At 35.9% G+C, this 12,705-nt stretch overlaps 2 protein-coding genes across 6 annotated transcripts in view; one reads left to right on the top strand and one right to left on the bottom strand.

Moving 5' to 3' along the window:
• Positions 1-8,835, top strand: part of nid2a (nidogen 2a (osteonidogen)) — a 40,979-nt gene extending 32,144 nt beyond the window's left edge. For 4 of the 5 annotated variants that reach the window (XM_089120221.1, XM_089120223.1, XM_089120222.1 and 1 more), the window contains 8 exons: positions 1,387-1,617; positions 1,820-1,989; positions 2,075-2,204; positions 2,285-2,456; positions 5,349-5,506; positions 5,695-5,818; positions 6,237-6,346; positions 8,335-8,835. In XM_089120221.1, the coding sequence (XP_088976347.1) occupies positions 1,387-1,617; positions 1,820-1,989; positions 2,075-2,204; positions 2,285-2,456; positions 5,349-5,506; positions 5,695-5,818; positions 6,237-6,345 (1,094 nt within the window). In that variant the 3' untranslated portion in view covers position 6,346; positions 8,335-8,835. Of the gene's footprint in view, positions 1-1,386; positions 1,618-1,819; positions 1,990-2,074; positions 2,205-2,284; positions 2,457-5,348; positions 5,507-5,694; positions 5,819-6,236; positions 6,366-8,334 lie in introns of all 5 variants that reach the window. The other variant, XM_089120220.1, reaches the window with a different exon arrangement.
• Positions 8,836-8,961: 126 nt separating this feature from the next.
• Positions 8,962-12,131, bottom strand: rtraf (RNA transcription, translation and transport factor). Its single transcript, XM_039672346.2, has 8 exons — positions 11,960-12,131; positions 11,669-11,793; positions 11,437-11,536; positions 10,578-10,658; positions 10,057-10,145; positions 9,897-9,965; positions 9,450-9,498; positions 8,962-9,366 (listed from the first exon to the last, which is right to left on the bottom strand). The coding sequence occupies exons 1-8, from the start codon at positions 12,018-12,020 to the stop codon at positions 9,212-9,214; spliced, it is 729 nt and encodes a 242-aa protein (XP_039528280.1). The 5' UTR covers positions 12,021-12,131; the 3' UTR covers positions 8,962-9,211.
• Between the last annotated feature and the right edge of the window lie 574 nt (positions 12,132-12,705).

The raw sequence follows: 12,705 nt of genomic DNA, 5'->3' as shown, positions 1-12,705 counted from the left end.
ATCCTAAGTGTCAAGTGTCTAGCAATTTTTGCTGGCCTGAATAAAACCTCTAATTTCTAATATACAGCTATGGAGTGAGATTTTGGTCTAATGGGGTTTTAGTGTTCTGCTAAAGTTCTGCTTCTCTAAGCGTCGGACCAACGCAGAAACCTTTGTGCTGACTTCTGCGTCGTTGTTCGCATTGACAACATGCAGAGGGAGCATGTGAAATCTGAGGGAGGGGTTCTAGCAGGCCAATCACAGTGTAGAATCAAAGGGATAGTTCACTTTGAAATAAATGTTTGGTATGTTTTAGCTTACCTCAATGGCATCCAAGATGTAGGTGTCTTTGTTTCCACAGTATTTTCAATTTTGACATTTCTCGGTCAAACCGTTGTTGTCTGTCAGTCATATAATGCAGGTTTAGGGGGTCCACGTCAAAGAGCATGCACAGAGAAGTCCAAATTAAACATGATTTAATGACTCGTAAATGTAAGTACACATTGATGGCCTAAGACACGAAACGAGCGGTTTGTGTGAGAAAACGAACAGTATTTATATCGTTTTTACCTCGTGTAACCACAGCCATGTCCAACTGAACCGTGTCCAACGTTCTGCCGGAAGTGATCGCTTGCGTGTGTACGTCACTCATTGTTTACACAGAGATTTCGGAAGTTTTACCTTTCACTAAACATATTTAGATATATCGAAATCGTCTTCGATTGTGATTTCCTGTATATCTAAATATGCTTAAATCTTCACAGTGAAAGTCCGAAATCTCTGTGTGCACGTCAGGGTACGCCGACAACACACAGCCTACGACGTACATGTAGCTAGAGTTTGACACAGAAGTATAAATTCATCCATGAATCATGTCAGCCATATCAGCAGTTGCAAAAAAAGCAGTTGTAAAAACACTCATTAACTAGTTTTCTGAACTTTAATGCCAAGATAATGTAACACAAAGTATAGTATTTTTTTTTATTAAATAGAACACCTTAACAACTACATAGCAACGCCCTAACCACCCCCTATAAACTAGCATCATGGCGTCAACTTTTGCATAGGCAAAATATCTAAAACACGTTTGTCACGTTAATTATTATTTTTTAATTATTTAAATATATTTAATTATTATTATTAACAGAATGAAAAATAACAACAATTATACATAAAAGTAATTATCATAAATCCGTTCAGTAGTTTAAAACTTTTAAATATCTGTCAAACATTTTGTTTTGGTTTTCTAGATCATGCTGGATAAAACATTTGCTATTTTCATTGTTCACTTGATAAATCTTTGTGGTGTGGTACTTGAAATTTATAGATATGTAAACGTGATGATTGAAATATATCAACATGTTGTGCAGCATCAGTAATATGTTCATGGTTTCCTCTGATACCCAGTGATAGTGCCTCCAACCCAGCGTCCAGAGACCGTCTGTGAGCGTTGGAGAGCCAGTCTGATGCAGCAATATGGAGGCCAGCCGAATTCCCAACACTATTTACCTCAGTGTGACTCTTCCGGCGAGTTCAACCCGGTTCAGTGCTATGGAGACACCAGCTACTGCTGGTGTGTGGACCAAAATGGACGGGAAGTACAAGGAACCCGCTCACACGACGCTGTGAAACCTGCCTGTGAGTGTCGCTTGCTGTGAAATGTACATTTTTTCTACTAATTAAGTGTCTCCATGCTTGAACAAAAAGAGTTATGTTGCTTCTATAGTGGTTGAATATATTATTATTATTATGAATAATCTGTATCACCTCGTATTCAAAACAAGAGGCAGGAAAATTAATTATTTTTCAAAGCTAAAACAATCAATCGCCTACCTTCTAGGTATACCTACTGTGGCCCCTCCCACCATGCGCCCTCTTCCACGCCCAGATGTGACCCCGCCTCCAGCAGGCACGTTATTGCTCTATGCCCAGGGTCAACAGATTGGAATCTTGCCTCTCAATGGCACACAGATGGACAAGCAGAGATCTTCAGTGCTGCTGGCTCTACATGTGAGACTTGCACAATATTAATTGAAATACTGAAGTCTGTGGCTTTGAGAAAATTATACTAATTCAGTCCTGTTTACACTTGCAGGGCTCTATAGTGGTTGGCATTGATTACGACTGCAGAGAAAGGAAAGTTTACTGGACCGATCTGGCAGGACGGACAATCAATCGAGCCAGTTTGGAGCCAGGATCAGAATCTGAGATTATTATCAATACTGGTATGTTTATTTTGCTAGAAAAAAATCTATGATATTTGGAATGGAATGGAATATCTTATATATTATATAATCTTCTCCAGCTCTGACGAGTCCAGAAGGTCTTGCTGTAGATGTGGCCCGTAGGAGACTGTTTTGGGTGGACAGCACACCAGACAAGATCGAAACAGCAAACCTTGATGGAAGTGACAGACGTGTTCTGTTCGAGAAAGACTTAGTAAATCCCAGAGCCATCATTGTGGACTCCCCTACAGGGTATGTGCTAATCTTGCTTAAATATATATATATATACAGTGTTGTAGTCGAGACCACCTCACTCGAGTCCGAGTCGAGACTGAGACCAGAGAGAGTCGAGTCCGAGTCAAGACCGAGTCCATAGAGAGTCGAGTCCAAGTCGAGTCCGAGACCAGAGACGGTCGAGTCCGAGTCGAGACCGAGACCAGTGAGGGTTGATTACCTAATTTACTTTTATTTACTTAGAGAAATCCTTTTTTTTTTTTTACTGAATTTACTTAAGAGTTTAAAAAAATATGATCAGTTTAGGGTAAAAAGGCCACATAGTAGGTGGTGTTAAAAGTAATTTTATTACAATTTGTCATGCGCAGTTGCGCACTAGAAAATCACCAATCACTGGGCGTGTCAATCAATTTAAAGAAATATTTTATTAACGTACATTAATAATCATGAAAAATATTTTGAATTGAACTCGAGTGGACTCGGGAAAAAGTCTAAGTCCTATAAAAAAAATGTTCGAGTACGAGTCAATTCCGAGTCCAAATGGACACGAGTCCATGACAAGACCAAGACCATTAAAATATGGTCTCGAGACCGAGTCCGAGTCTCGAGTACTACAACACTGTATATATATATATATATATATATATATATATATATATGTGTGTGTGTTATTACAATAAAATCTGTTTGAATATATATTCAAATTGAATTTACCTCTTTGATGCAAATGTTTTCTCAGCATCATTACTCCAGTCTTCAGTGTCACGTGATCCTTCAGAAATTAGGGTGACCATATTTTGAATACCAAAAACCAGGACACTCGGCCCAGCAAACAGATACTCAAATGATAGTCAAAGTTTACTCAAAGACACCTTATTAATTTCAATACATTTAAAGTAGCCTATGCCTCCTCTGTATAAATAGAAAATTGTTAAATTACAAGACACAAATTCTCAGAGGTTACTTAACGTATTATTATGTCAGGTTTCAAAAATAATGAATGAAATAATGATAGAAATAATGTCTATTCTCTATTGGAAGTAAATAATAAATTGAACAAAAATAGCTCTCACAAACTTACAAAAACGAACTGACAAAATATAGTTTTCTTCCTCTTTATCCTGTTTTTCTTCCTCATCCTCCTTGTTTGCCCATCTAAATTTTGCTGTAGAGCTGATCTTTCCCAGCAGTTTTTTGAAAACCAGGACATTTTCATCACTTTATAAAAAAACAGCCAGGATAGGACATGAAAACAGGACCTTCAGTATATTTTAATATACTGATTTATTATCAATGTTGGAAACAGTTGTGCTGCTTAATATTTTTTTTCTATAACCTGTGATACTTTTTTTAGTATTCTTTGATGAACAAAAAGTAAAAAAAAAATTATATATATATATATATATATAAATCTCTCGTAACAATATATATATATATATATATATATATATATATATATATATATATATATACACAAATCTTTTTTTTAAATTGCTGTTCTTTTCCACTTTTGTCTTGAACTGGACCATTCAGACTGCATCATTAATATACAATAATTGGCAGATTTAATGAACCATCATTTCCCCTCCATCTCCAAGTTCTCATGTTTCCTTTACAAGAATGCTCCAAAACCAAAAATCTGTTATCTGCTATCATGAAAGTGCGATTAAGGGTAAGCGAGAGAACAGCACAAAAAGCGAGAGAGGGAGGAGGTCAGGACGTGTATGGGAGGCAGAGAAAATAAGAGGGCAAGGCTACAAATTGGCCCAGATGTTAGTGTTGCTTCAGTGTCTGGCCTGACTCTCGGGTCTCGGGGGAGGCAAGCAACGTGTGGGCCAGCAACTCCACAAACACAGCCATCTGCAACATCTGGAGCAACTGAACTAGTGTGGAGGACAGGAGATATAACACAAACCTCATGGGCCATGGGAATAGCTGCAAATGTGTGTTTGTTGGTGCTGCGATTCGTGCTATGTGGTAGTTTGTTTTTGCCACAACGCATAATGTCTACATGCATAAGGCGATGGCTCCGATTAACATGCTATCTGGGTTGAAGTCTGATGCATCAGTTGAGAATTTCCTTAAATCATTTTTCACCACAAATGCTGTGAAAATGTGATTTGATGCTTAGAAATCCTCAGGGAGGAACATAAGTAACAATTTATGGTTATAAATCTTTATTGGCCAGTGAGTGATTCAGCATTAAAAATAGTGCAGGATAGTTTTTTAGTTTCATTTCCCATGATTTAAAACATCTTGTTTAAATCAATGCTAAATAGAGCAGAGCAGTTTTGTATGTTTCCTGATTTAGCAAAACATAAATTGCAACTCTTGAAAAATTTCAAACTGTGAGCCATTTTGCCTCCCATGTTAAAAGTCTTTTATCTCAATATAATAGATATTATTTCAAGCTTTGACTTTACTAATTTGACAAAACCGTTAAACCTATATGGTTTAAATATGAAAGAATTAGACTTGCACATGCAAGCATGCTCAATTATTAGTAATAGTTCTTTTACATTATATATAAGAAAATTTTTGTGGAAACAGTAATACAATTTAAAAATTTTAACACACACACACACACACACACACACACACACACACATTTGATTATTTTGCTTGGAATGACCAATACTAATTAAAACAGCACAGCATCCAAACACATGTAAAATATAAACAAATAAAAAAATGTATAAATATAATCTATATTTATGTCTAAGTTTATATTTTACAAAAAAGTAGTTCAGTCAAATCGATTAATCACAAATTATCTATATATATATACACACACATGTTTACTAACATTTATGTATCGTGATTCATTAATTTGACAAGACTAAACAAAAGTCAACCAAAAGTTCCACATTGCCATAATGTCCTGACAAGTAAAACTTGATCTTTTCACAGAACCCTCTACTGGACTGACTGGAACCGAGAAGCTCCTAAAATCGAGAGCTCGACGGTGGATGGACAAAATCGAAGAGTCCTGGTACAGGATGGCATTGGACTTCCCAATGCTTTGGCCTACGACTCCACTACACGGCAGGTCTGCTGGGCCGATGCAGGTATGCGCTAAGCAGATGTAGGCTAGTTATTATGCAGCAATATTTTGATGGGGTTTTTTTTTACATAAAGTCTGGCCCACTTTGCATCTTATTCTGACCATGTAAATATGAATTAGATACCACAATAACTGGTACTGAAAATCTCATTCAAAATATGTTGATAACCTCTTTTTTTGCGTTTTGGGCAGGAACCAAGCGCCTAGAGTGTATATCACCTAACGGGACAGGGAGGCGTGTGATCCACAGTAACCTGAACTACCCCTTCAGCATGGTCTCCTTCGCCAATCACTACTATTACACAGACTGGAGGAGGTAAAGCATAGCACATCTCCAACAGAAAATGACCATCGGAATCATAACTACCTATCAGATATTTATGAATGTTCCTGTATTCAATTTTAAAAAGTGCCATGTTGACAAATCCTTCATGTTCTGTCACACTTTGTGCTCCATTAACTTCCATTCATACTAAATACAAGCATTAGAACAACATGGTTTGCAGTGAAACAGGAAACTGAGTTGATAATATAGCTTTATAATACCTTAACCCTTATAACCCTTTATAATGTTTGTTATTATATGCTATTTACAATATATTAAAAACAGAAACCCTGAAGCTTATTCATATTTATTGTGAGGTTCAGTTTGTCAAGTGTGACTGTACATTCATTAATTAAATTATAATGAATTTAACTAATCTCAATTTTAATTTTCTTCTGTGACGTTTCAGAGATGGGGTCATCGCTCTCAGTCGAGATAGCCAATCAACAGATGAGTACCTGCCTGATCAGAGATCTCATTTGTATGGAATTACAGTTGCTCCTCCACACTGTTTATAAGGTGCTTACAGATTTCAGTGGTAAAGTATTATCTTTTTAGTTTTGCTCATGTATTTTCCATTATATATACAGTATGTATATAAAGGTTTGTTTATATAACGTTCACAAATTTATATATACACAGTTGTAATCGAAATTATTCAACCCCCATTGCAAATCAGGATTAGTACCAAAATGTACAGACGTTCAGCTGTTTGCATTGAACAAATCAAACAAAATTAATTTTGTTAATTTTTAACAGATGTTTCAAGTGGTTTCCCCAAATTCAACTGACAATTCAAATTTTAATGACTTCTGCAGTCTCAAAATTCTGCTTCCGGCAGAGGTTTTGATTAATCTTAGCCCATTCCCCATGAACAATGGCCTCCAGTTCAGTAATATTCTTGGGTTTGCGTGATGCAACCGCCTTCTTCAAATCCCACCAGACATTTTCTCAAGTCAGGTGACTGTGATGGCCAATATGGAATCTTCCAGGACTTTTTCTACAACCAAGTCTTGGTGGAATTTGAGGTGTGCTTGGGATCTTTGTTCTGTTAGAAGGTCCAATGACGTTTTCTACTAGGATTTCCTGAAATTTCAATCAATCCATCTTGCCTTTCACATGCTGCAGGTTTCCAGTCCCAGAGGATGCAAAGCAGCCCCAGAACATCTGAGCACCACCATGCTTAACTCTATTCTTCTCCCTCCAGACATACCGCTGATACATTGGGCTGTAAAGCTCCAGTTTTGTTTAATCACTCCACAGAACAGAATCTCAAAACTTCTGTGCCTTATTTATGATTTTGAGCTTTTTTTCATGTCCTTTTGGGTCAATAGTGGTGTATGTCTGGGAATTGGACAGCATTGGACAGGAGTTCCATCAAGTCTTGCTGCAGGTCTTTTGCAGTCACTCAAGGGTTTTTCCTGAACCTGCCTTCTCAGAAATCTGGTTTCAGCTGTTCATAGCTTCCTTTTTCTGCCTCGTCCAGGTAGTGTAATCACTGTTCCTTTAACTTTTCAACTTGTGAACTATGCTTCCAATGGTGTCTCTAGGAACGTCTAGTGCATTTGTTATCTTGTCTAGATTTGAGTCTTATCTTTTTGGACTTTCCTTTTGCCATATTTCTAACATGCAGTCAAATGTGACACTCAACAAACCTAGCTAGTTCAGATATTTCATGTGTTCTAGCTCAAGTACATCTGGTGCAACTAATGAAGCCCTTGATTAGTTGCATCAGGTTTGAGACAACACCTGTTTTGCGGATTTGTGCTGTTGTGAGGGATGCTATTTAAGGGGTTGGGTCATTTTGAGACTGCAGAGGTCATTAAAAGTTGCTTTTTCTGTCGAATTCGGGGAAACCACTTGACACTTAGTGAGCCATTTCACTAACTTTTGTTTGATTTGTTCATTGCAAACAGCTGAAAGTCTGTAACATTTTGCTAATAAACCTGAAATGGGGGTTGAATCATTTGATTACAACTGTATATATATATATATATATATATATATATATATACACACATAATATATGAACACACATTTTTAAGTTAGATGCAATTAATCAATTTGACAGCACTAATATATTGTAAAGCACTCTGTAAATAGGCTTCAGCTTGTGTAGTTTAATAACTGAAAAGTACACTTAAAAGCACACGTTTTCCATGTAGTAAAATGTGTATGACCTCTTTGAGCAAATAACAGGATAACATTTTTCAGACATTAGCTGTCAACTACAGGCACTAAAGAGAAAAGTACAAGGCATCTGCCTCTTAATCACTGTAGTTTTGACAGAGGCGATGAAACACTGGTGTTGCACCAGTACTTCAAAGCATTTCAGTTTTTTTTTAAGACCAGAAAACAGTGGAACAAGATCAGAGTAAGAGTTTATATATCTGTACTAGCATATGAAAGCAGGCATTTCCCCTGCTAGAAAATGAAATGTTTTCACATTTGTCCAAACTTGGCATTCTGTGAAGGATTTCCGACAAGCGTCCCGTTTTGTGTTATAGGAACACACTAATAACAGAGCCAGCATTACATGGTGCTATTTTGGGTGAGCGTTTGGAAAGCTGGTGCTGTGGGAATCGCGGCAGAGTCGTGGACCAAGAGAGAGCCGATTGCGGATCCCGCAAGTCTTGACAAACGTCACCGTAAATGCCAAAGTGCAAATTTACAAACATGAAAGCGTGAATATTTTCTCAAAAATAGTTTTGTAAATTTGTTTTATACCTCATTTCATTCTACTGTATTTTTGTATGTGACTTTTTGTTATAAAAAAAAACCCTAACAAAAAATAATGATAAAATAAATACCCTGAGTTTAGTTGAGTAATTTGTATGTTAATAAAAACACTAAAACAGTATTTTGGGGAAAAAGTAAAAAAAAAAAAAAAAAAAAAAAGATTGCTTTGAACAACCAAAGTGGTCTTTTACCAATCTTAATTTTTTAATCCTTTTTATCTTTTGTAAGAAATGATATTTATAACAATAAAACGTGATTGACAACTTTAATATGTCTGCTTGCATTATTTTTTGGCTCTGCGGTGATTCTTTTAATGAATACAGTTTATGCACAGTTGGGGGTATAAAGTTGAATTTCTTTCTCTGGGGGTAAAATGAACATAGAGTCTGGCCATAAAACGTTGCATTAAGGTTTATTATGCAACAAACAAAAAAAAATAGTCCAGCATTTTATTGTAGCCCATGTCAAATTTCCTAAGTGCATTTTTTTAATTACAGGGGAAAGCAAATGCATTATAAAAAAAATCCAGTTTGGCATTCCCACAAAAATGCCTTGAACTCAAACAAAATATTTGTGGTGTGGTTAATGAAAACAAAGCATGTCTCGTGAAGAAGGTCTCTGCAGCAAGATCCTGGCAGGACTTTTTTATCTGCCCACCTTTCCGAGGCGGTGGTCTGTCTTGGGGTCAGCGATGATGGCCTGAACTGCCACGATAGCCTCGTTGATCTTTGTTTGTAAATCTCTGAGCTCCTCGATGTGAAGCAGGCGAAGAATTCTGGCCGCTTCGTTCAGAGACGCATCTGGAACGATCAAGCATTCTTTGTGCTTACAATTCCTCAAAAGTCAACAGCAAATTAAATGCAGAATGTGCGTGCAAACCTACCTCCCGTATCAAATCCTAAAAGATGCTTGTCAAGAGCGACTGGTAAACCCTACGAGAGAACAAATAAGCAAATGTTTTGAAATCTAAACTTCCTTTCATTAAGATTTTTTTTAAAGAAATGATTACTTTTATTCAGCAAGGATGCATTAAATAGCTCAAACGTGACAGTAAAGACATATCTAATGATCAAAAAAAGATTTCCTTTTCAAATAAACTGTTCTTTTGAACTTTAAATTTATCAAAGAATCCTATAAACTAAAATGTATCAGTTTCCAAAAAAAAAAAAATATTAAGCAGCACAACTGTTTTCAAAATTGTGATAGTATTTAACAGTTTTTACTGTATTTTTTATCAAATAAATGCAGCAATGGTAACCATAAGAGATTTCCTTCAACGACAATCTTCCCGACTGGCCTTTTTCATTACAGAAGAACACTGAATGCTCACCTCTTTTGCTTGACTGGCCTTTGCAATAGCATCAGGGTTCAGGCGTTCCTGAATCAGGATCCTAATGGCCTGTGATGACAAAAAAACAGAATAACTTGAGTTTAATTGCTCTGGATTCAAAGAAATGTTTCATACCATCAACAAAACGAACCATACTTACTTTAAGCATTACCAAATAATCATCATGCCGCTGAATTTTGAGAAGATTAGCGAGAGCCGAGACACCAGCCTTAAAATCTGGATTATTAACTAAAGAGAGAAATCACATTTAACATCAGTTTTCCATCTTTTTTTTCCCAATGCAAAACTAGTTTGACTTGGTTTAATTACTTATGACAAGAAAATATAATCTCTGATAATAATGTTACCATTTGTGATTAGTGGAATAAAATCAACTACTTGACTACTACAAAGACTATAATAACGAAAAGAGAAAAAACAACAGCACAGCCCAATATTTTCCATTCAGTGAACATGTGGAGGTTTCCTCCAGCTGTGGGTCACTGGCTCGGTTCAGCCCACTCATTGTGGGTTGTGGAGAGAGGTGGGTGGGTAATCAGTTTGTTCAGACATGCTTGGAAAACAACATTAGCGATTGAGTTGGTTTCTTTAATCAGCCTCCTCTGTCTCCTAACAACAGGACTGGAGACTGGAAAGATGTTTGTGGGAGGGAATACTCACTGTCCAGATTAATTAATGGGTCTGCAGACTTTTGAGCATCATTGGCCTCTGTCGCAGGTTTGCAGTTGCGATATTTCTCGACTGTGGGATGTAAAATAACATAAGTGGTCAGTGCGATGGAAATCAGAGGTTTCAAGTTGTCACAATTATTTGTTAGCATATCTAGGAACATCTTGCTCTAAACATAAATTGAATCAAGATTGTGCAATCGAATGTGCGTGACAGCTGCAAGCTTTACACTTTATTGAAAAACTTTGCAAATGCTGCCATCCAGTGGTTTGAGATTGAACAGAATTACTAAACCGCTTTCAATGAGGAAGTCTTACCAATAAAAGGACAAAATAGGTGTTACAACTAGTGATACACTAATATACAGAAGTCAACATTTGAAATGGATCAAACAAGTTACTAAGACAAGAACAGGTATTGTTCCAAATTCATGTATAACTTTGATGAAAGGTTCGTATCAACTTCAAATGTTGACTGCAGTAAGATAGATCGATATTAGAATATCATACATTAATGAATAAAAGCTGGATGACTTGTGTTGCTAAATGGCATGCAATTCATTTGAAAACATTGTATGGTAAACGAAATGCTGTATTACTGTTACTACAAATGAAGCTTGACAATAAAGTATACAGTAGTTAAAATAGACTTCTCTGGATTTAAACATTGTTGGAAACATTTGGGAGAGTGTAATTTCACAAGTCAACAAAATACAGAACAGATTTATATATATATATATATATATATATATATATATATATATATATATATATGTCGACCACTGGTTTTCTTAAAAGTAAAGTATCAAAAAACAAATAAACAAAAAATAATCTCAAATAAATAATCATACCATTGTCTCCATATTCAAAACGAACAGCAAGACCCAGTAGCCAGTCAACGCTCTCTGGTCTTTCCTGGACGCCGAATGGACAGTTCACATCTTGGAGGTACTACAAACACACAACACCAATTAATACATAATATACATTATAATAACAACGGTATAAGCCCTTACTTTAGGCCTACATATACACTTAACACATAAATATAAAAATAAATTTGTTGATATATATTAGTTTCACCTTTTCAAAATATTTAGGCCAGTCTGAGCTGGGAATATTCCTGAGATTTCCCCGGTCTTCAATTTTGTAGTGTCTGATTTTTTGATCTTCCAGCCAAACTATGAAATTTCTGAATTCCGTTTCATCTGAGTGAAGTAAAGAGCACACACAATATTAATAACATAATAGATGACTTAGTTGTGAACGATAAATGCTCTCTATTAAGCTGTTGGTATTCTCCTGAATGGACATGATCAGTATTAGGAGCATGAGGTGGCAACACGTCTTTCAATTATGATGACAGGTTCCTACCTTTACAGTCAAATCCATTTGGGTTGTGATACTCTAAGGCTGAAAGCTTCCTACGAAACATCCCTCTCACTTGCTAAAATTATTTAAAGAAGTTAACAGATGTATGATTTTGCTAAGGAAGGCACAACCTGCTACAGCCTTCAAATGGCACTGAAACACCGGAAGTAAAATAATAACCCATGTTCTCTGTTTTCAAAATAAAGGTTCGTATTATTTTCTGTATTAATAATTTATTTCTGTATTATTTTCATCTTCTTCTTCTTCTTCTGCTTCTTCTTCTTAATTTGAGGGCACATTTTTCCTGAGATAAAATGTTGATATAAGTAAAATTCCAATTAAATTAAGATGCATAAACTTTACTAAACTGGTTATATTCTGCTGGTGGTTCGTTTATAAAAATATGCATATTGCATAATGTAAATTAATAGGCATTACTTAGTGAATGAGAAGCGTTTGTTCTGTGGTGTTAGTTGAGAATGTTTATCTGCTGCATACACAGATTTTCTTCCTAGACAAGATTAATTATTGCTTATCACACACAGCAGTGTTTGACAACATTCACTATTAAAAGGGAGTATTCCATATGGATAGTCTACTTTTATGCAATGGAAATGAATACATAATATTGATATTCATTTTCATGTTTTTTCACATTTTAATATTTCATATTCATATATAAAACCTCTCATACCTTTTGCCCATATTTTCTCTCCACATTTTGTGATTTGATATTCATTGTTTATAGC

This window comes from Pimephales promelas, chromosome 15, assembly GCF_988280905.1.
Source record: "Pimephales promelas chromosome 15, fPimPro1.hap1.1, whole genome shotgun sequence".
NCBI lineage: Eukaryota > Metazoa > Chordata > Actinopteri > Cypriniformes > Leuciscidae > Pimephales > Pimephales promelas.
This window is presented reverse-complemented; position numbering and strand designations above follow the sequence as displayed.